This window comes from Procambarus clarkii, chromosome 56 (assembly GCF_040958095.1).
Source record: "Procambarus clarkii isolate CNS0578487 chromosome 56, FALCON_Pclarkii_2.0, whole genome shotgun sequence".
In the NCBI taxonomy this organism is placed as follows: Eukaryota; Metazoa; Arthropoda; class Malacostraca; order Decapoda; family Cambaridae; genus Procambarus; species Procambarus clarkii.
The window spans coordinates 29,628,187-29,649,349 of record NC_091205.1 but is presented as its reverse complement, the minus strand read 5'-3'; the positions used below and the strand labels follow the sequence as shown (position 1 = coordinate 29,649,349).

Below are 21,163 nucleotides of genomic sequence, written 5' to 3'. Positions count from 1 at the left end.
CTTAAATAACCCATCACAATGTGTGTCTAAAGTAGCTTGAAATAATAAATGGAATTGAATTTTTGGCAATGATAATAACTATTGTATAAAATTTTTGTGGATCTCATCCCATGTTGGAGTTGGAAAACATGACTTTGTAGATCGATTGGCCAATGAGGCTTGCAGGAAAGAAAACAATTATTATGACTTTGGACTATCTAATGCAATTACTAGAAACATACAAATTCAAGAAATTAATTCAGATTTAGAAGAACTAAGAAATACCCAGAGATCTGAATGCTGCAGAATTAAGAGCTATGACAACTTTTGTAATAACAGGTATTTGTATGGTCAGCAAAGTAACCGGACCAGGCAATGTGATGTAGTCATTGCGTGGTTTCGCCTTGGCTATAGGCACATCTGGCAGGTTAGTGAGGCTGAGCCACTACCAGAATACTCAGATTGTAAACTCTGTGATAAACCTTTAATGCATTCATTAGAACACTATATTGTTGAATGTGAAACCGTAAAAGACTTTAGACCTCCTGGCCTCTTGTACCACCAACTGTGTAACTATTTCATTGACTCAGGTGTTCTGGGCGACATCCTAACATTTTATCCAAAATTTGCTTGTCCATTTTAAAGAATGACGAACAATTTTATTTATATTACTTCCAAGCTGCATCACTTATGAACCCATCGCTGCCCTTGTGTGGCAGTGTACAGTAGAAAGCTGTGTTTACATTAAAATATATAAAATGTTTCAGACATTAAAATATTGATTGTAACCATGAAATATTTGTGCTTCAGCTTACAGTTTAGACCTATTGTCTTGTGTATGACTCTCTGTCCTGCGTGACAGTGAATACCAGCATTATCCTCACTTTAATAAAACTTAATTGAAATCCACAGATTAGGTAAAATTATAATTATTTTAGGCAATAAAAAATTTAATAAATAATAATAATAGTCAATGTTCTGTTGTTAGTAGTGGTTACATATGACCAATAGTAAGACATAAAACAATGCAATACACATTCATTGGAAGCATTATAATCTCTCAAACATTTCTCACATGGTCATGAAAGTTTCAGGTAACAAATGTGAACGAAAAAAGGAATATATTATTCTCAAGAGCTCTTGATGGCGTCAATGGTCCAGATGGGGCGCGAGACTCCCAGATTACTGAACACAGACTCTATTACCTTATGGGTCCCTGGTGGTGTTAATGTGGGAGGTGGTTAGTGCGGGGGCTGTGGTTAGTGCGGGGGCTGTGGTTAGTGCGGGGGCTGTGGTTAGTGCGGGGGCTGTGGTTAGTGCGGGGGCTGTGGTTAGTGCGGGGGCTGTGGTTAGTGCGGGGGCTGTGGTTAGTGAGGGGGCTGTGGTTAGTGCGGGGGCTGTGGTTAGTGCGGGGGCTGTGGTTAGTGCGGGGGCTGTGGTTAGTGCGGGGGCTGTGGTTAGTGCGGTGGCTGTGGTTAGTGCGGGGGCTGTGGTTAGTGCGGTGGCTGTGGTTAGTGCGGGGGCTGTGGTTAGTGCGGGGGCTGTGGTTAGTGCGGGGGCTGTGGTTAGTGCGGGGGCTGTGGTTAGTGCGGGGGCTGTGGTTAGTGCGGGGGCTGTGGTTAGTGCGGGGGCTGTGGTTAGTGCGGTGGCTGTGGTTAGTGCGGGGGCTGTGGTTAGTGCGGTGGCTGTGGTTAGTGCGGGGGCTGTGGTTAGTGCGGGGGCTGTGGTTAGTGCGGGGGCTGTGGTTAGTGTGGGGGCTGTGGTTAGTGCGGGGGCTGTGGTTAGTGCGGGGGCTGTGGTTAGTGCGGGGGCTGTGGTTAGTGCGGGGGCTGTGGTTAGTGCTGGCGCTGTGGTTAGTGCGGGGGCTGTGGTTAGTGTGGGGGCTGTGGTTAGTGCGGGGGCTGTGGTTAGTGCGGGGGCTGTGGTTAGTGTGGGGGCTGTGGTTAGTGCGGTGGCTGTGGTTAGTGCGGTGGCTGTGGTTAGTGCGGGGACTGTGGTTAGTGCGGGGGCTGTGGTTAGTGCGGGGACTGTGGTTAGAGCGGGGGCTGTGGTTAGTGCGGGGGCTGTGGTTAGTGCTGGCGCTGTGGTTAGTGCGGGGGCTGTGGTTAGTGTGGGGGCTGTGGTTAGTGCGGTGGCTGTGGTTAGTGCGGTGGCTGTGGTTAGTGCGGGGGCTGTGGTTAGTGTGGGGGCTGTGGTTAGTGCGGAGGCTGTGGTTAGTGCGGGGGCTGTGGTTAGTGTGGGGGCTGTGGTTAGTGCGGTGGCTGTGGTTAGTGCGGTGGCTGTGGTTAGTGCGGGGACTGTGGTTAGTGCGGGGGCTGTGGTTAGTGCGGGGACTGTGGTTAGTGCGGGGGCTGTGGTTAGTGCGGTGGCTGTGGTTAGTGCGGGGACTGTGGTTAGTGCAGGGGCTGTGGTTAGTGTGGGGGCTGTGGTTAGTGCGGGGGCTGTGGTTAGTGCGGGGGCTGTGGTTAGTGCGGGGACTGTGGTTAGTGCGGGGGCTGTGGTTAGTGCGGGGACTGTGGTTAGCGCGGGGACTGTAGTTAGTGCGGGGGCTGTGGTTAGTGCGGGGGCTGTGGTTAGTGCGGGGGCTGTGGTTAGTGCGGGGACTGTGGTTAGTGCGGGGGCTGTGGTTAGTGCGGGGACTGTGGTTAGTGCGGGGGCTGTGGTTAGTGCAGAGACTGTGGTTAGTGCGGGGGCTGTGGTTAGTGCGGGGGCTGTGGTTAGTGCGGGGACTGTGGTTAGTGCGGGGGCTGTGGTTAGTGCGGGGGCTGTGGTTAGTGCGGGGGCTGTGGTTAGTGTGGGGGCTGTGGTTAGTGCGGGGGCTGTGGTTAGTGCGGGGGCTGTGGTTAGTGTGGGGGCTGTGGTTAGTGCGGGGGCTGTGGTTAGTGCGGGGGCTGTGGTTAGTGTGGGGGCTGTGGTTAGTGCGGGGGCTGTGGTTAGTGTGGGGGCTGTGGTTAGTGTGGGGGCTGTGGTTAGTGCGGGGACTGTGGTTAGTGTGGGGGCTGTGGTTAGTGCTGGGGCTGTGGTTAGTGCGGGGGATGTGGTTAGTGTGGGGGCTGTGGTTAGTGTGGGGGCTGTGGTTAGTGCGGGGGTTGTGGTTAGTGCGGGGGCTGTGGTTAGTGCGGGGACTGTGGTTAGTGCGGGGGCTGTGGTTAGTGCGGGGGCTGTGGTTAGTGCGGGGCTGCGGTTAGTGTGGGGGATGTGGTTAGTGCGGTGGCTGTGGTTAGTGCGGTGGCTGTGGTTAGTGCGGGGACTGTGGTTAGTGCAAGGCTGTGGTTAGTGCGGGGGCTGTGGTTTGTGTGGGGGCTGTGGTTAGTGCGGGGGCTGTGGTTAGTGCGGGCGCTGTGGTTAGTGCGGGGGCTGTGGTTAGTGTGGGGGCTGTGGTTAGTGCGGTGGCTGTGGTTAGTGCGGTAGCTGTGGTTAGTGCGGGGACTGTGGTTAGTGTGGGGACTGTGGTTAGTGCGGGGGCTGTGGTTAGTGTGGGGGTTGTGGTTAGTGCGGGGGCTGTGGTTAGTGCGGGGGCTGTGGTTAGTGCGGGGACTGTGGTTAGTGCGGGGGCTGTGGTTAGTGCGGGGGCTGTGGTTATTGCGGGGGCTGTGGTTAGTGTGGGGGCTGTGGTTAGTGCGGTGGCTGTGGTTAGTGCGGTGGTTGTGGTTAGTGCGGGGACTGTGGTTAGTGCGGGGGCTGTGGTTAGTGCGGGGCTGTGGTTAGTGCGGTAGCTGTGGTTAGTGTGGGGGCTGTGGTTAGTGCGGGGGCTGTGGTTAGTGCGTGGGCTGTGGTTAGTGCGGGGACTGTGGTTAGTGCGGGGACTGTGGATAGCGCGGGGGCTGTGGTTAGTGCGGGGGCTGTGGTTAGTGCGGGGGGCTGTGGTTAGTGCGGGGGCTGTGGTTAGTGCGGGGGCTGTGGTTAGTGCGGGGACTGTGGTTAGTGCGGGGGCTGTGGTTAGTGCGGAGGCTGTGGTTAGTGCGGGGGCTGTGGTTAGTGCGGGCGCTGTGGTTAGTGCGGGGGCTGTGGTTAGTGCGGGGACTGTGGTTAGTGCGGGGGCTGTGGTTAGTGCGGGGGCTGTGGTTAGTGCGGGGACTGTGGTTAGTGCGGGGGCTGTGGTTAGGGCGGGGACTGTGGTTAGTGCGGGGGCTGTGGTTAGTGCGGGGGCTGTGGTTCAGTGCGGGGACTGTGGTTAGTGCGGGGGCTGTGGTTAGTGCGGGGGCTGTGGTTAGTGCAGGGGCTGTGGTTAGTGTGGGGGCTGTGGTTAGTGTGGGGGCTGTAGGTTAGTGCGGGGACTGTGGTTAGTGTGGGGGCTGTGGTTAGTGCGGGGGCTGTGGTTAGGGCGGGGGCTGTGGTTAGTACGGGCGCTGTGGTTAGTGCGGGGGCTGTGGTTAGTGTGGGGGCTGTGGTTAGTGCGGGGCTGTGGTTAGTGCGGGGCTGTGGTTAGTGCGGGGACTGTGGTTAGTGCGGGGGCTGTGGTTAGTGCGGGGGCTGTGGTTAGTGCGGGGGCTGTGGTTAGTGCGGGGACTGTGGTTAGTGCGGGGGCTGTGGTTAGTGCGGGGGCTGTGGTTAGTGCGGGGGCTGTGGTTAGTGCGGGGGCTGTGGTTAGTGCGGGGCTGTGGTTAGTGCGGGGGCTGTGGTTAGTGCGGGGCTGTGGTTAGTGCGGGGGCTGTGGTTAGTGCGGGGGCTGTGGTTAGTGCGGGGACTGTGGTTAGTGCGGGGGCTGTGGTTAGTGCGGGGGCTGTGGTTAGTGCGGGGGCTGTGGTTAGTGCGGGGGCTGTGGTTAGTGCGGGGACTGTGGTTAGTGCGGGGGCTGTGGTTAGTGCGGGGGCTGTGGTTAGTGCGGGGACTGTGGTTAGTGCGGGGGCTGTGGTTAGTGCGGGGCTGTGGTTAGTGCGGGGGCTGTGGTTAGTGCGGGGGCTGTGGTTAGTGCGGGGGCTGTGGTTAGTGCGGGGACTGTGGTTAGTGCGGGGGCTGTGGTTAGTGCGGGGGCTGTGGTTAGTGCGGGGGCTGTGGTTAGTGCGGGGGCTGTGGTTAGTGCGGGGACTGTGGTTAGTGCGGGGGCTGTGGTTAGTGCGGGGGCTGTGGTTAGTGCGGGGGCTGTGGTTAGTGCGGGGCTGTGGTTAGTGCGGGGGCTGTGGTTAGTGCGGGGGACTGTGGTTAGTGTGGGGGCTGTGGTTAGTGCGGGGGCTGTGGTTAGTGCGGGGGCTGTGGTTAGTGCGGGGACTGTGGTTAGTGCGGGGGCTGTGGTTAGTGCGGGGGCTGTGGTTAGTGCGGGGCTGTGGTTAGTGCGGGGGCTGTGGTTAGTGCGGGGGCTGTGGTTAGTGTCGGGGCTGTGGTTAGTGCGGGGACTGTGGTTAGTGCGGGGGCTGTGGTTAGTGCGGGGGCTGTGGTTAGTGCGGGGCTGTGGTTAGTGCGGGGGCTGTGGTTAGTGCGGGGGACTGTGGTTAGTGCGGGGGCTGTGGTTAGTGCGGGGGCTGTGGTTAGTGCGGGGGCTGTGGTTAGTGCGGGGGCTGTGGTTAGTGCGGGGACTGTGGTTAGTGCGGGGGCTGTGGTTAGTGCGGTGGCTGTGGTTAGTGCGGGGGCTGTAGTTAGTGCGGGGCTGTGGTTAGTGTCGGGGGCTGTGGTTAGTGCGGGGGCTGTGGTTAGTGCGGGGCTGTGGTTAGTGCGGGGCTGTGGTTAGTGCGGGGGCTGTGGTTAGTGCGGGGCTGTGGTTAGTGCGGGGGCTGTGGTTAGTGCGGGGGACTGTGGTTAGAGCGGGGGCTGTGGTTAGTGCGGGGGCTGTGGTTAGTGCGGGGACTGTGGTTAGTGCGGGGGCTGTGGTTAGTGCGGAGGACTGTGGTTAGTGCGGGGCTGTGGTTAGTGCGGGGGCTGTGGTTAGTGCGGGGGCTGTGGTTAGTGCGGGGCTGTGGTTAGTGCGGGGACTGTGGTTAGTGCGGGGGCTGTGGTTAGTAGCGGTGGCTGTGGTTAGTGCGGGGCTGTGGTTAGTGTGGGGGCTGTGGTTAGTGCGGGGCTGTGGTTAGTGCGGGGGCTGTGGTTAGTGTGGCGGGCTGTGGTTAGTGCGGGGGCTGTGGTTAGTGCGGGGGCTGTGGTTAGTGCGGGGGCTGTGGTTAGTGCGGGGGCTGTGGTTAGTGCGGGGGCTGTGGTTAGTGCGGGGGCTGTGGTTAGTGCGGGGACTGTGGTTAGTGCGGGGCTGTGGTTAGTGCGGGGCTGTGGTTAGTGCGGGGCTGTGGTTAGTGCGGGGGCTGTGGTAGTGCGGGGACTGTGGTTAGGTGCGGGGGCTGTGGTTAGTGCGGGGACTGTGGTTAGTGCGGGGCTGTGGTTAGTGCGGGGCTGTGGTTAGTGCGGGGGCTGTGGTTAGTGCTGGGGGCTGTGGTTAGTGTGGGGCTGTGGTTAGTGCGGGGGCTGTGGTTAGTGCGGGGGCTGTGGTTAGTGCGGGGACTGTGGTTAGTGCGGGGCTGTGGTTAGTGCGGGGACTGTGGTTAGTGCGGGGGCTGTGGTTAGTGTGGGGGCTGTGGTTAGTGCGGTGGCTGTGGTTAGTGCGGTGGCTGTGGTTAGTGCAGGGGACTGTGGTTAGTGCGGGGCTGTGGTTAGTGCGGGGCTGTGGTTAGTGCGGTGGCTGTGGTTAGTGCGGGGGCTGTGGTTAGTGCGGGGGACTGTGGTTAGTGCGGGGGCTGTGGTTAGTGCGGGGGCTGTGGTTAGTGCTGGGGCTGTGGTTAGTGCGGGGCTGTGGTTAGTGCGGGGGCTGTGGTTAGTGCGGGGACTGTGGTTAGTGCGGGGGCTGTGGTTAGTGCGGGGGCTGTGGTTAGTGCGGGGCCTGTGGTTAGTGTCGGGGCTGTGGTTAGTGCTGGGGGCTGTGGTTAGTGCGGGAGGCTGTGGTTAGTGCGGGGCTGTTGTTAGTGCGGGGACTGTGTTAGTGCGGGGGCTGTGGTAGTGCGGGGACTGTGGTTAGTGCGGGGGCTATGGTTAGGCGGGGGCTGTGGTTAGTGCGGGCGGCTGTGGTTAGTGCGGGGGACTGTGGTTAGTGCGGGGGCTGTGGTTAGGGCGGAGACGTGGTTAGTGCGGGGGCTGTTGTTAGTGCGGGGACAGTGGTTAGTGCGGGGGCTGTGGTTAGTGCGGGGCTGTGGTTAGTGCGGGGGCTGTGGTTAGTGTGGGGGCTGTGGTTAGTGCGGTGGCTGTGGTTAGTGCGGTGGCTGTGGTTAATGCAGGGACTGTGGTTAGTGCAGGGGCTGTGGTTAGTGCGGGGGCTGTGGTTAGTGCGGTGGCTGTGGTTAGTGCGGGGACTGTGGTTAGTGCAGGGGCTGTGGTTAGTGTGGGGGCTGTGGTTAGTGCGGGGGCTGTGGTTAGTGCGGGGGCTGTGGTTAGTGCGGGGGACTGTGGTTAGTGCGGGGGCTGTGGTTAGTGCGAGGGCTGTGGTTAGTGCGGGGGCTGTGGTTAGTGTGGGGGCTGTGGTTAGTGGGGGCTGTGGTTAGTGCGGGGACTGTGGTTAGTGTGGAGGGCTGTGGTTAGTGCGGGGGCTGTGGTTAGTGCGGGGGCTGTGGTTAGTGCGGGGCTTGTGGTTAGTGTTTCGGGCTGTGGTTAGTGTGGGTGCCTGTGGTTAGTGCGGGGCTGTGGTTAGTGCGGGGGCTGTTGTTAGTGCGGGACTGTGGTTAGTGCGGGGGCTGTGGTAGTGCGGGGGCTGTGGTTAGTGCGGGGGCTGTGGTTAGTGTGGGGCTGTGGTTAGTGCGGTGGCTGTGGTTAGTGCGGTGGCTGTGGTTAGTGCAGGGACTGTGGTTAGTGCAGGGGCTGTGGTTAGTGCGGGGGCTGTGGTTAGTGCGGTGGCCGTTGTGGTTAGTGCGGGGGACTGTGGTTAATTCAGGGGCTGTGGTTAGTGTGGGGGCTGTGGTTAGTGCGGGGGCTGTGGTTAGTGCGGGGGCTCGTGGTTAGTGCGGGGCTGTGGTTAGTGGGGGGAACTGTGGTTAGTGCGGGGGCTGTGGTTAGTGCGGGGGCGTGTGTTAGTGCGGGGGCTGTGGTTAGTGTGGGGGCTGTGGCTTAGTGTGGGGGCTGTGGTTAGTGCGGGGGACTGTGGGTTAGTGTTGGGGGCTGTGGTTATTGCGGGGGCTGTGGTTAGTGCGGGGGCTGTGGTTAGTGTGTCGGGTGTGGTTAGTGTGGGTGCTGTGGTTTAGGCGGGGGCTGTGGTTAGTGCGGGGGCTTGTGGTTTAGTGCGGGGACTGTGGTTAGTGCGGGGGCTGTGGGTTACGTGCGGGGGCTGTGGTTAGTGCGGGGGCTGTGGTTAGGTGGGGGCTGTGGTTAGTGCGGTGGCTGTGGTTAGTGCGGTGGCTGTGGTTAGGGTGGGGGACTGTGGTTAGTGCGGGGGCTGTGGTTAGTGCGGGTGGCTGTGGTTAGTGCGGTGGCTGTGGTTAGTGCTGGTGGCTGTGGTTAGTGCGGGGACTATGGGTTGTAGTGCAGGGGCTGTGGTTAGTGTGGGGGCTGTGGTTAGTGCGGGGGCTGTGGTTAGTGCGGGGGCTGTGGTTAGTGCGGGGACTGTGGTTAGTGCGGGGGCTCCTGTGGTTATAGTGCGGGGACTGTGGTTAGGCGGGGGCTGTGGTTAGTGCGGGGACTGTGGTTAGTGCGGGGGCTGTGGTTAGTGCGGGGGACTGTGGTTAGTGCGGGGGCTGTGGTTAGTGCGGGGGCTAGTGTTTAGTGCGGGGACTGTGGTAGTGCGGGGCTGTGGTTAGTGCGGGGACTGTGGTTAGTGCGGGGGGCTGTGGTTAGTGCGGGGGCTGTGGTTAGTGCGGTGGCTGTGGTTAGTGCGGTGGCTGTGGTTAGTGCGGGGCTGTGGTAGTGCGGGGGCTGTGGTTAGTGCGGGGCTGTGGTTAGTGCGGGGGCTGTGGTTAGTGCGGGGACTGTGGTTAGTGCGGGGGCTGTGGTTAGTGCGGGGGCTGTGGTTAGTGCGGGGGCTGTGGTTAGTGTGGGGGCTGTGGTTAGTGCGGGGCTGTGGTTAGTGCGGGGCTGTGGTTAGTGCGGGGGCTGTGGTTAGTGCGGGGGCTGTGGTTAGTGCGGGGGCTGTGGTTAGTGCGGGGGCTGTGGGTTAGTGACGGGGGACTGTTGTGGTTAGTACGGGGGCTGTGTTTAGTGCGGGGGCTGTGGTTTAGTGCGGGGGACTGGCTGTTGGTTAGTTGCGGGGGCTGTGGTTAGTGCGGGGGCTTGTGGTTAGTGCGCGGGGCTGTAGGTTAGTGCATGGGGGCTTGTGGTTAGTGCGGGGGCTGTGGTTAAGTGCTGGGGCTGTGGTTAGTGGCGGGGGCGCTGTGGTTAGTGGCGGGGTAACTGTGTTAGTTGCGGGGCCTGTAGGTTAGTGCGGGGGCTGTGGTTAGTGCGGGGGCTGTGGTTAGTGCGGGGGCTGTGGTTAGTGCGGGGCCTCTGTGTTAGTGCGGGGACTGTGGTTAGTGCGGGGGCTGTGGTTAGTGCGGGGGCTGTGGTTAGTGCGGGGGCTGTGGTTAGTGCGGGGGCTGTGGTTAGGCGGGGCTGTGGTTAGTGCGGGGGCTGTGTGTTAGTGCGGGGGCTGTGGTTAGTGCGGGGCTGTGGTTAGTGCGGGGGCTGTGGTTAGTGCAGGGGCTGTGGTTAGTGCGGGGGCTGTGGTTAGTGCGGGGGCTGTGGTTCAGTGCGGGGACTGTGGTTAGTGCGGGGGCTGTGGTTAGTGCGGGGCTGTGGTTAGTGCTGGGGGCTTGTGGTTAGTGCTGGGGGCTTGTGTTTAGTGTGGGGACTGTGGTTAGTGCGGGGGCTGTGGTTAGTGCGGGGGCTGGGTTAGTGCGGGGCTGTGGTTAGTGTGGGGGCTGTGGTTAGTGCTGGGGGCTGTGGTTAGTTCGGGGGCTGTGGTTAGTGCGGGGGCTGTGGTTAGGTGTCGGGGCTGTGGTTAGTGTGGGGCTGTGGTTAGTGCGGGGGCTGTGGTTAGTGTGGGGCTGTGTTAGTGCGGGGACTGTGGTTAGTGCGGGGGCTGTGGTTAGTGGTGGGGCTGTGGTTAGTGCGGGGGCTGTGGTTAGTGTGGGGGCTGTGGTTAGTGCGGTGGCTGTGGTTAGTGCGGTGGCTGTGGTTAGTGCAGGGGACTGTGGTTAGTGCATGGGCTGTGGTTAGTGCGGGGGCTGTGGTTAGTGCGGTGGCTGTGGTTAGTGCGGGGGCTGTGGTTAGTGCAGGGGCTGTGGTTAGTGCTGGGGGCTGTGGTTAGTGCGGGGGCTGTGGTTAGTGCGGGGGCTGTGGTTAGTGCGGGGACTGTGGTTAGTGCGGGGGCTGTGGTTAGTGCGGGGGCTGTGGTTAGTGCGGGGGCTGTGGTTAGTGCGGGGGCTGTGGTTAGTGCGGGGGCTGTGGTTAGTGCGGGGGCTGTGGTTAGTGCGGGGGCTGTGGTTAGTGCGGGGGCTGTGGTTAGTGCGGGGGCTGTGGTTAGTGCGGGGGCTGTGGTTAGTGCGGGGGACTGTGGTTAGTGCGGGGGCTGTGGTTAGTGCGGGGCTGTGGTTAGTGCGGGGGCTGTGGTTAGTGCGGGGGCTGTGGTTAGTGCGGGGGCTGTGGTTAGTGCGGGGGCTGTGGTTAGTGCGGGGGCTGTGGTTAGTGCGGGGGCTGTGGTTAGTGCTGGGGGCTGTGGTTAGTGCGGGGGCTGTGGTTAGTGCGGGGGCTGTGGTTAGTGCGGGGGCTGTGGTAGTGCGGGGCTGTGGTTAGTGTGGGGGCTGTGGTTAGTGCGGGGGCTGTGGTTAGTGCGGGGGCTGTGGTTAGTGCGGGGGCTGTGGTTAGTGTGTCGGGGCTGTGGTTAGTGTGGGTGCTGTGGTTAGTGCGGGGGCTGTGGTTAGTGCGGGGGCTGTTGTTAGTGCGGGGACTGTGGTTAGTGCGGGGGCTGTGGTTAGTGCGGGGGCTGTGGTTAGTGCGGGGGCTGTGGTTAGTGTGGGGGCTGTGGTTAGTGCGGGGGCTGTGGTTAGTGCGGTGGCTGTGGTTAGTGCAGGGGACTGTGGTTAGTGCGGGGGCTGTGGTTAGTGCGGGGGCTGTGGTTAGTGCGGTGGCTGTGGTTAGTGCGGGGACTGTGGTTAGTGCAGGGGCTGTGGTTAGTGCTGGGGGCTGTGGTTAGTGCGGGGGCTGTGGTTAGTGCGGGGGCTGTGGTTAGTGCGGGGACTGTGGTTAGTGCGGGGGCTGTGGTTAGTGCGGGGGCTGTGGTTAGTGCGGGGGCTGTGGTTAGTGCGGGGGCTGTGGTTAGTGTGGGGGCTGTGGTTAGTGCGGGGACTGTGGTTAGTGCTGGGGGCTGTGGTTAGTGCGGGGGCTGTGGTTAGTGCGGGGGCTGTGGTTAGTGTCGGGGCTGTGGTTAGTGCTGGGTGCTGTGGTTAGTGCGGGGGCTGTGGTTAGTGCGGGGGCTGTGGTTAGTGCGGGGACTGTGGTTAGTGCGGGGGCTGTGGTTAGTGCGGGGGCTGTGGTTAGTGCGGGGGCTGTGGTTAGTGCGGGGGCTGTGGTTAGTGCGGTGGCTGTGGTTAGTGCGGGGCTGTGGTTAGTGCGGGGACTGTGGTTAGTGCGGGGGCTGTGGTTAGTGCGGGGGCTGTGGTTAGTGCGGGGGCTGTGGTTAGTGCGGGGGCTGTGGTTAGTGCGGGGGACTGTGGTTAGTGCGGGGGCTGTGGTTAGTGCGGGGACTGTGGTTAGTGCGGGGACTGTAGTTAGTGCTGGGGACTGTGGTTAGTGCGGGGGCTGTGGTTAGTGCGGGGCTGTGGTTAGTGCGGGGGACTGTGGTTAGTGCGGGGGCTGTGGTTAGTGCGGGGACTGTGGTTAGTGCGGAGGCTGTGGTTAGTGCGGGGGCTGTGGTTAGTGCGGGGGCTGTGGTTAGTGCTGGGGGCTTGTGGTTAGTGCTGGGGGCTGTGGTTAGTGCGGGGGCTGTGGTTAGTGCGGGGGCTGTGGTTAGTGTGTCGGGGCTGTGGTTAGTGTGGGTGATGTGGTTAGTGCGGGGGCTGTGGTTAGTGCGGGGCTGTGGTTAGTGCGGGGACTGTGGTTAGTGCGGGGGCTGTGGTTAGTGCGGGGGCTGTGGTTAGTGCGGGGGCTGTGGTTAGTGTGGGGGCTGTGGTTAGTGCGGTGGCTGTGGTTAGTGCGGTGGCTGTGGTTAGTGCAGGGACTGTGGTTAGTGCATGGGCTGTGGTTAGTGCGGGGGCTGTGGTTAGTGCGGTGGCTGTGGTTAGTGCGGGGACTGTGGTTAGTGCAGGGGCTGTGGTTAGTGTGGGGGCTGTGGTTAGTGCGGGGGCTGTGGTTAGTGCGGGGGCTGTGGTTAGTGCGGGGACTGTGGTTAGTGCGGGGGCTGTGGTTAGTGCGGGGGCTGTGGTTAGTGCTGGGGGCTGTGGTTAGTGTGGGGGCTGTGGTTAGTGTGGGGGCTGTGGTTAGTGCGGGGACTGTGGTTAGTGTGGGGGCTGTGGTTAGTGCGGGGGCTGTGGTTAGTGCGGGGGCTGTGGTTAGTGTGTCGGGCTGTGGTTAGTGTGGGTGCTGTGGTTAGTGCGGGGGCTGTGGTTAGTGCGGGGGCTGTGGTTAGTGCGGGGACTGTGGTTAGTGCGGGGGCTGTGGTTAGTGCGGGGGCTGTGGTTAGTGCGGGGGCTGTGGTTAGTGCGGGGGCTGTGGTTAGTGCGGTGGCTGTGGTTAGTGCGGTGGCTGTGGTTAGTGCGGGGACTGTGGTTAGTGCGGGGCTGTGGTTAGTGCGGGGGCTGTGGTTAGTGCGGTGGCTGTGGTTAGTGCGGTGGCTGTGGTTAGTGCGGGGACTGTGGTTAGTGCAGGGGCTGTGGTTAGTGCGGGGGCTGTGGTTAGTGCGGAGGACTGTGGTTAGTGCGGGGGCTGTGGTTAGTGCGGGGGCTGTGGTTAGTGCGGGGACTGTGGTTAGTGCGGGGGCTGTGGTTAGTGCGGGGGCTGTGGTTAGTGCGGGGGCTGTGGTTAGTGCGGGGGCTGTGGTTAGTGCGGGGGCTGTGGTTAGTGTGGGGGCTGTGGTTAGTGCGGGGGCTGTGGTTAGTGCGGGGGCTGTGGTTAGTGCGGGGGCTGTGGTTAGTGCGGGGGCTGTGGTTAGTGCGGGGACTGTGGTTAGTGCGGGGGCTGTGGTTAGTGCGGGGGCTGTGGTTAGTGCGGGGGCTGTAGGTTAGTGCGGGGGCTGTGGTTAGTGCGGGGGCTGTGGTTAGTGCGGGGGCTGTGGTTAGTGCGGGGGCTGTGGTTAGTGCGGGGACTGTGGTTAGTGCGGGGGCTGTAGTTAGTGCGGGGGCTGTGGTTAGTGCGGGGGCTGTGGTTAGTGCGGGGGCTGTGGTTAGTGCGGGGGCTGTGGTTAGTGCGGGGACTGTGGTTAGTGCGGGGGCTGTGGTTAGTGCGGGGGCTGTGGTTAGTGCGGGGGCTGTGGTTAGTGCGGGGGCTGTGGTTAGCGCGGTGGCTGTGGTTAGTGCGGGGGCTGTAGTTAGTGCGGGGGCTGTGGTTAGCGCGGGGGCTGTGGTTTGTGCGGGGGCTGTGGTTAGTGCAGGGGCTGTGGTTAGCGCGTTGGGCTGTGGTTAGTGCGGGGGCTGTGGTTAGTGCGGGGACTGTGGTTAGTGCGGGGGCAGTGGTTAGTGCGGGGCTGTGGTTAGTGTGGGGGCTGTGGTTAGTGCGGGGGCTGTGTTTAGCGTGGGGCTGTGGTTAGTGCGGGGGCTGTGGTTAGTGCGGGGGCTGTGGTTAGTGCGGGGACTGTGGTTAGTGCGGGGGCTGTGGTTAGTGCGGGGGCTGTGGTTAGTGCAGGGGCTGTGGTTAGTGTGGGGGCTGTGGTTAGTGTGGGGGCTGTGGTTAGTGTGGGGGCTGTGATTAGTGCGGGGACTGTGGTTAGTGTGGGGGCTGTGGTTAGTGCGGGGGCTGTGGTTAGTGTGGGGACTGTGGTTAGTGCGGGGGCTGTGGTTAGTGTGGGGGCTGTGATTAGTGCGGGGACTGTTGTTAGTGCGGGGGCTGTGGTTAGTGCGGTGACTGTGGTTAGTGCGGGGGTTGTGGTTAGTGCGGGGGTTGTGGTTAGTGCGGTGACTGTGGTTAGTGCGTGGGCTGTGGTTAGTGCGGGGACTGTGGTTAGTGAGGGGGCTGTGGTTAGTGCGGGGGCTGTGGTTAGTGCGGGGACTGTGGTTAGTGCAGGGGCTGTGGTTAGTGCGGGGGCTGTGGTTAGTGCGGGGGCTGTGGTTAGTGCGGGGGCTGTGGTTAGTGCGGGGACTGTGGTTAGTGCGGGGACTGTGGTTAGTGCGGGGGCTGTGGTTAGTGCGGGGGCTGTGGTTAGTGCGGGGACTGTGGTTAGTGCGGGGGCTGTGGTTAGTGCGGGGGCTGTGGTTAGTGCGGGGGCTGTGGTTAGTGCGGGGGCTGTGGTTAGTGCTGGGGCTGTCGTTAGTGTGGGGGCTGTGGTTAGTGCGGGGACTGTGGTTAGTGCGGGGGCTGTGGTTAGTGCGTGGGCTGTGGTTAGTGCGGGGGCTGTGGTTAGTGCAGGGTCTGTGGTTAGTGTGGGGGCTGTGGTTAGTGCGGGGGGTGTGGTTAGTGCAGGGACTGTGGTTAGTGCGGGGGCTGTGGTTAGTGCGGGGGCTGTGGTTAGTGCGGGGGCTGTGGTTAGTGCGGGGGCTGTGGTTAGTGTGGGGCTGTGGTTAGTGCGGGGGCTGTGGTTAGTGTGGGTGGCGTGGTTAGTGCGGGGGCTGTGGTTAGTGCGGGGACTGTGGTTAGTGCGGGGACTGTAGTTAGTGCGGGGGCTGTTGTTAGTGCGGGGGCTGTGGTTAGCGCGGGGACTGTGGTTAGTGCGGGGGCTGTGGTTAGTGCGGGGGCTGTGGTTAGTGCGGGGGCTGTGGTTAGTGCGGGGGCTGTGGTTAGTGCGGGGGCTGTGGTTAGTGCAGGGGCTGTGGTTAGTGTGGGTGGCGTGGTTAGTGCGGGGGCTGTGGTTAGTGCGGGGGCTGTGGTTAGTGTGGGGGCTGTGGTTAGTGCGGTGGCTGTGGTTAGTGTGGGGGCTGTGGTTAGTGCAGGGGCTGTGGTTAGTGCGGTGGCTGTGGTTAGTGTGGGGGCTGTGGTTAGTGCGGTGGCTGTGGTTAGTGCGGTGGCTGTGGTTAGTGCGGGTGTTGTGGTTAGTGTGGGGGTTGTGGTTAGTGCGGTGGCTGTGGTTGGTGCGGGGACTGTGGTTAGTGTGGGGGCTGTGGTTAGTGCGGGGGCTGTGGTTAGTGTGGGGGCTGTGGTTAGTGCGGTGGCTGTGGTTAGTGTGGGTGACGTGGTTAGTGCGGGGGCTGTGGTTAGTGCGGGGGCTGTGGTTAGTGCGGGGACTGTGGTTAGTGCGGTGGCTGTGGTTAGTGTGTGTTGCTGTGGTTAGTGCGGGAGCTGTGGTTAGTGTGGGTGGCGTGGTTTGTGCGGGTGGCGTGGTTAGTGTGGGTGGCGTGGTTAGTGCGGGGGCTGTGGTTTGTGCGGGGACTGTGGTTAGTGCAGGGACTGTGGTTAGTGCGGGGGCTGTGGTTAGTGCGGGGGCTGTGGTTAGCGCGGGGTCTGTGGTTAGTGCGGGGACTGTGGTTAGTGCGGGGGCTGTGGTTAGTGCGGGGGCTGTGGTTAGTGCGGGGGCTGTGGTTAGTGCGGGGGCTGTGGTTAGTGCGGGGGCTGTGGTTAGTGCGGGGGCTGTGGTTAGTGTGGGTGGCATGGTTAGTGCGGGGGCTGTGGTTAGTGCGGTGGCTGTGGTTAGTGTGGGGGCTGTGGTTAGTGTGGGTGGCATGGTTAGTGCGGGGGCTGTGGTTAGTGCGGTGGCTGTGGTTAGTGCGGGGGTTGTGGTTAGTGTGGGGGTTGTGGTTAGTGCGGTGGCTGTGGTTAGTGCGGGGACTGTTTTTAGTGCGGGGGCTGTGGTTAGTGCGGGGGCTGTGGTTAGTGCGGGGGCTGTGGTTAGTGCGGGGAATGTGGTTAGTGCGGGGCTGTGGTTAGTGCGGTGGCTGTGGTTAGTGTGGGTGGCGTGGTTAGTGCGGGGGCTGTGGTTAGTGCGGGGGCTGTGGTTAGTGCGGGGACTGTGGTTAGTGCGGTGGCTGTGGTTAGTGTGGGGCTGTGGTTAGTGCGGGAGCTATGGTTAGTGTGGGTGGCGTGGTTAGTGCGGGTGGCGTGGTTAGTGTGGGTGGCGTGGTTAGTGCGGGTGGCGTGGTTAGTGCGGGTGGCGTGGTTAGTGTGGGTGGTGTGATTAGTGCGGGTGGCGTGGTTAGTGCGGGTGGCGTGGTTAGTGCGGGTGGCGTGGTTAGTGCGGGTGGCGTGGTTAGTGTGGGTGGCATGGTTAGTGCGGGTGGCGTCGTTAGTGCGGGTGGCGTTGTTAGTGCGGGTGGCGTGGTTAGTGCGGGTGGCGTGGTTAGTGTGGGTGGCGTGGTTAGTGCGGGTGGCGTGGTTAGTGCGGGTGGCGCGGTTAGTGCGGGTGGCGTGGTTAGTGCGGGTGGCGTGGTTAGTGCGGGTGGCGTGGTTAGTGTGGGTGGCATGGTTAGTGCGGGTGGCGTGGTTAGTGCGGGTGGCGTGGTTAGTGCGGGTGGCGTGGTTAGTGCGGGTGGCGTGGTTAGTGTGGGTGGCGTGGTTAGTGCGGGTGGTGTGGTTAGTGCAGGTGGCGTGGTTAGTGCGGGTGGCGTGGTTAGTGCGGGTGGCGTGGTTAGTGTGGGTGGCGTGGTTAGTGCGGGTGGTGTGGTTAGTGTGGGTGGCGTGATTAGTGCGGGTGGCGTTGTTAGTGCGGTGGCTGTGGTTAGTGCGGGGCATTGGTTAGTGCGGGAGCTGTGGTTAATGTGGGTGGCGTGGTTAGTGCGGGTGGCGTGGTTAATGTGGGTTGCGTGGTTAGTGCGGGTGGCGTGGTTAGTGCGGGAGGCGTGGTAAGTGCGGGTGGCGTGGTTAGTGTGGGTGGCATGGTTAGTGTGGGTTGCGTGGTTAGTGCGGGTGGCGTGGTTAGTGCGGGTGGCGTGGTTAGTGTGGGTGGCGTGGTTAGTGCGGGTGGCGTGGTTAGTGCGGTGGCTGTGGTTAGTGCGGGTGGCGTGGTAAGTGCGGGTGGCGTGGTTAGTGTGGGTGGCATGGTTAGTGTGGGTGGCGTGGTTAGTGCGGGGGCTGTGGTTAGTGCGGGGGCTGTGGTTAGTGCGGGGACTGTGGTTAGTGCGGGGGCTGTGGTTAGTGTGGGGGCTGTGGTTAGTGTGGGGGCTGTGGTTAGTGCGGGGGCTGTGGTTAGTGCGGGGGCTGTGGTTAGTGTGTCGGGCTGTGGTTAGTGTGGGTGATGTGGTTAGTGCGGGGGCTGTGGTTAGTGCGGGGGCTGTTGTTAGTGCGGGGACTGTGGTTAGTGCGGGGGCTGTGGTTAGTGTGGGGGCTGTGGTTAGTGCGGGGGCTGTGGTTAGTGTGGGGGCTGTGGTTAGTGCGGTGGCTGTGGTTAGTGCGGTGGCTGTGGTTAGTGCAGGGACTGTCGTTAGTGCAGGGGCTGTGGTTAGTGCGGGGGCTGTGGTTAGTGCGGTGGCTGTGGTTAGTGCGGGGACTGTGGTTAGTGCAGGGGCTGTGGTTAGTGTGGGGGCTGTGGTTAGTGCGGTGGCTGTGGTTAGTGCGGGGGCTGTGGTTAGTGCGGGGACTGTGGTTAGTGCGGGGGCTGTGGTTAGTGCGGGGGCTGTGGTTAGTGCGGGGGCTGTGGTTAGTGCGGGGGCTGTGGTTAGTGCGGGGGCTGTGGTTAGTGCGGGGGCTGTGGTTAGTGCGGGGGCTGTGGTTAGTGTGGTGGCTGTGGTTAGTGCGGGGGCTTTGGTTAGTGCGGGGACTGTGGTTAGTGCGGGGGCTGTGGTTAGTGCGGGGGCTGTGGTTAGTGCGGGGGCTGTGGTTAGTGCGGGGGCTGTGGTTAGTGCGGGGGCTGTGGTTAGTGTGGGGGCTGTGGTTAGTGCGGGGGCTGTGGTTAGTGCGGGGACTGTGGTTAGTGCGGGGGCTGTGGTTAGTGCGGGGGCTGTGGTTAGTGCGGGGGCTGTGGTTAGTGCGGGGACTGTGGTTAGTGCGGGGGCTGTGGTTAGAGCGGGGGCTGTGGTTAGTGCGGGGGCTATGGTTAGTGCGGGGACTGTGGTTAGTGCGGGGGCTGTGGTTAGGGCGGAGACTGTGGTTAGTGCGGGGGCTGTGGTTAGTGCGGGGGCTGTGGTCAGTGCGGGGACTGTGGTTAGTGCGGGGGCTGTGGTTAGTGCGGGGGCTGTGGTTAGTGCGGGGGCTGTGGTTAGTGTGGAGGCTGTGGTTAGTGCGGGGACTGTGGTTAGTGCGGGGGCTGTGGTTAGTGCGGGGGCTGTGGTTAGTGCGGCGGCTGTGGTTAGTGTGGGGGCTGTGGTTAGTGTGGGGGCTGTGGTTAGTGCGGGGCCTGTGGTTAGTGTGGGGGCTGTGGTTAGTGTGTCGGGCTGTGGTTAGTGTGGGTGATGTGGTTAGTGCGGGGGCTGTGGTTAGTGCGGGGGCTGTTGTTAGTGCGGGGACTGTGGTTAGTGCGGGGGCTGTGGTTAGTGTGGGGGCTGTGGTTAGTGCGGGGGCTGTGGTTAGTGTGGGGGCTGTGGTTAGTGCGGTGGCTGTGGTTAGTGCGGTGGCTGTGGTTAGTGCAGGGACTGTCGTTAGTGCAGGGGCTGTGGTTAGTGCAGGGGCTGTGGTTAGTGCGGTGGCTGTGGTTAGTGCGGGGACTGTGGTTAGTGCAGGGGCTGTGGTTAGTGTGGGGGCTGTGGTTAGTGCGGGGGCTGTGGTTAGTGCGGGGGCTGTGGTTAGTGCGGGGACTGTGGTTAGTGCGGGGGCTGTGGTTAGTGCGGGGGCTGTGGTTAGTGCGGGGGCTGTGGTTAGTGTGGGGGCTGTGGTTAGTGTGGGGGCTGTGGTTAGTGCGGGGACTGTGGTTAGTGTGGGGGCTGTGGTTAGTGCGGGGGCTGTTGTTAGTGCGGTGGCTGTGGTTAGTGCGGGGGCTGTGGTTAGTGCGGGGGCTGTGGTCAGTGCGGGGACTGTGGTTAGTGCGGGGGCTGTGGTTAGTGCGGGGGCTGTGGTTAGTGCGGGGGCTGTGGTTAGTGTGGGGGCTGTGGTTAGTGTGGGGGCTGTGGTTAGTGCGGGGACTGTGGTTAGTGTGGGGGCTGTGGTTAGTGCGGGGGCTGTTGTTAGTGTGGTGGCTGTGGTTAGTGTGGTGGCTGTGGTTAGTGCGGGGACTGTGGTTAGTGCGGGGGCTGTGGTTAGTGTGGGGGCTGTGGTTAGTGCGGGGGCTGTGGTTAGTGTGGGGGCTGTGGTTAGTGCGGTGGCTGTGGTTAGTGCGGTGGCTGTGGTTAGTGCAGGGACTGTCGTTAGTGCAGGGGCTGTGGTTAGTGCGGGGGCTGTGGTTAGTGCGGTGGCTGTGGTTAGTGCGGGGACTGTGGTTAGTGCAGGGGCTGTGGTTAGTGTGGGGGCTGTGGTTAGTGCGGGGGCTGTGGTTAGTGCGGGGGCTGTGGTTAGTGCGGGGACTGTGGTTAGTGCGGGGGCTGTGGTTAGTGCGGGGGCTGTGGTTAGTGAGGTGGCTGTGGTTAGTGTGGTGGCTGTGGTTAGTGCGGGGACTGTGGTTAGTGCAGGGGCTGTGGTTAGTGTGGGGGCTGTGGTTAGTGCGGGGGCTGTGGTTAGTGCGGGGGCTGTGGTTAGTGCGGGGACTGTGGTTAGTGCGGGGGCTGTGGTTAGTGCGGGGACTGTGGTTAGCGTGGGGACTGTAGTTAGTGCGGGGGCTGTGGTTAGTGCGGGGTCTGTGGTTAGTGCGGGGGCTGTGGTTAGTGCGGGGACTGTGGTTAGTGCGGGGGCTGTGGTTAGTGCGGGGACTGTGGTTAGTGCGGGGGCTGTGGTTAGTGTGGGGGCTGTGGTTAGTGCGGGGGCTGTGGTTAGTGCGGGGGCTGTGGTTAGTGCGGGGGCTGTGGTTAGTGTGGGGGCTGTGGTTAGTGCGGGGACTGTGGTTAGTGCGGAGGCTGTGGTTAGTGCGGGGACTGTGGTTAGTACGGGGGCTGTGGTTAGTGTGGGGGCTGTGGTTAGTGCGGGGGCTGTGGTTAGTGCGGGGGCTGTGGTTAGTGCGGGGACTGTGGTTAGTGCGGGGGCTGTGGTTAGTGCGGGGGCTGTGGTTAGTGCGGGGGCTGTGGTTAGTGTGGGGGCTGTGGTTAGTGCGGGGGCTGTGGTTAGTGCGGGGACTGTGGTTAGTGCGGGGGCTGTGGTTAGTGCGGGTGCTGTGGTTAGTGCGGGGACTGTGGTTAGTGCGGGGGCTGTGGTTAGTGCGGGGACTGTGGTTAGCGTGGGGACTGTAGTTAGTGCGGGGGCTGTGGTTAGTGCGGGGTCTGTGGTTAGTGCGGGGGCTGTGGTTAGTGCGGGGACTGTGGTTAGTGCGGGGGCTGTGGTTAGTGCGGGGACTGTGGTTAGTGCGGGGGCTGTGGTTAGTGCGGAGACTGTGGTTAGTGCGGGGGCTGTGGTTAGTGCGGGGGCTGTGGTTAGTGCGGGGACTGTGGTTAGTGTGGGGGCTGTGGTTAGTGCGGGGGCTGTGGTTAGTGCGGGGGCTGTGGTTAGTGCGGGGGCTGTGGTTAGTGTGGGGGCTGTGGTTAGTGCGGGGACTGTGGTTAGTGCGGAGGCTGTGGTTAGTGCGGGGACTGTGGTTAGTACGGGGGCTGTGGTTAGTGTGGGGGCTGTGGTTAGTGCGGGGGCTGTGGTTAGTGCGGGGGCTGTGGTTAGTGCGGGGACTGTGGTTAGTGCGGGGGCTGTGGTTAGTGCGGGGGCTGTGGTTAGTGCGGGGGCTGTGGTTAGTGTGGGGGCTGTGGTTAGTGCGGGGGCTGTGGTTAGTGCGGGGACTGTGGTTAGTGCGGGGGCTGTGGTTAGTGCGGGGGCTGTGGTTAGTGCGGGGGCTGTGGTTAGTGCGGGGGCTGTGGATAGTGCGGGGACTGTGGTTAGTGCGGGGACTGTGGTTAGTGCGGGGGCTGTGGTTAGTGCGGGGGCTGTGGTTAGTGCGGGGGCTGTGGTTAGTGCGGGGACTGTGGTTAGTGCGGGGGCTGTGGTTAGTGCGGGGGCTGTGGTTAGTGCGGGGGCTGTGGTTAGTGCGGGGGCTGTGGTTAGTGCGGGGGCTGTGGTTAGTGCGGGGGCTGTGGTTAGTGCGGGGGCTGTGGTTAGTGCGGGGGCTGTGGTTAGTGCGGGGGCTGTGGTTAGTGCGGGGGCTGTGGTTAGTGCGGGGACTGTGGTTAGTGCGGGGGCTGTGGTTAGTGCGGGGGCTGTGGTTAGTGCGGGGGCTGTGGTTAGTGCGGGGGCT

At 62.0% G+C, this 21,163-nt stretch overlaps 1 protein-coding gene across 1 annotated transcript; it reads right to left on the bottom strand.

Moving 5' to 3' along the window:
• Positions 1-225: 225 nt before the first annotated feature.
• Positions 226-16,662, bottom strand: LOC138353235 (uncharacterized). The gene is made up of 2 exons (XM_069306121.1): positions 15,943-16,662; positions 226-279 (listed from the first exon to the last, which is right to left on the bottom strand). The coding sequence occupies exons 1-2, from the start codon at positions 16,660-16,662 to the stop codon at positions 226-228; spliced, it is 774 nt and encodes a 257-aa protein (XP_069162222.1).
• Positions 16,663-21,163: the final 4,501 nt, after the last annotated feature.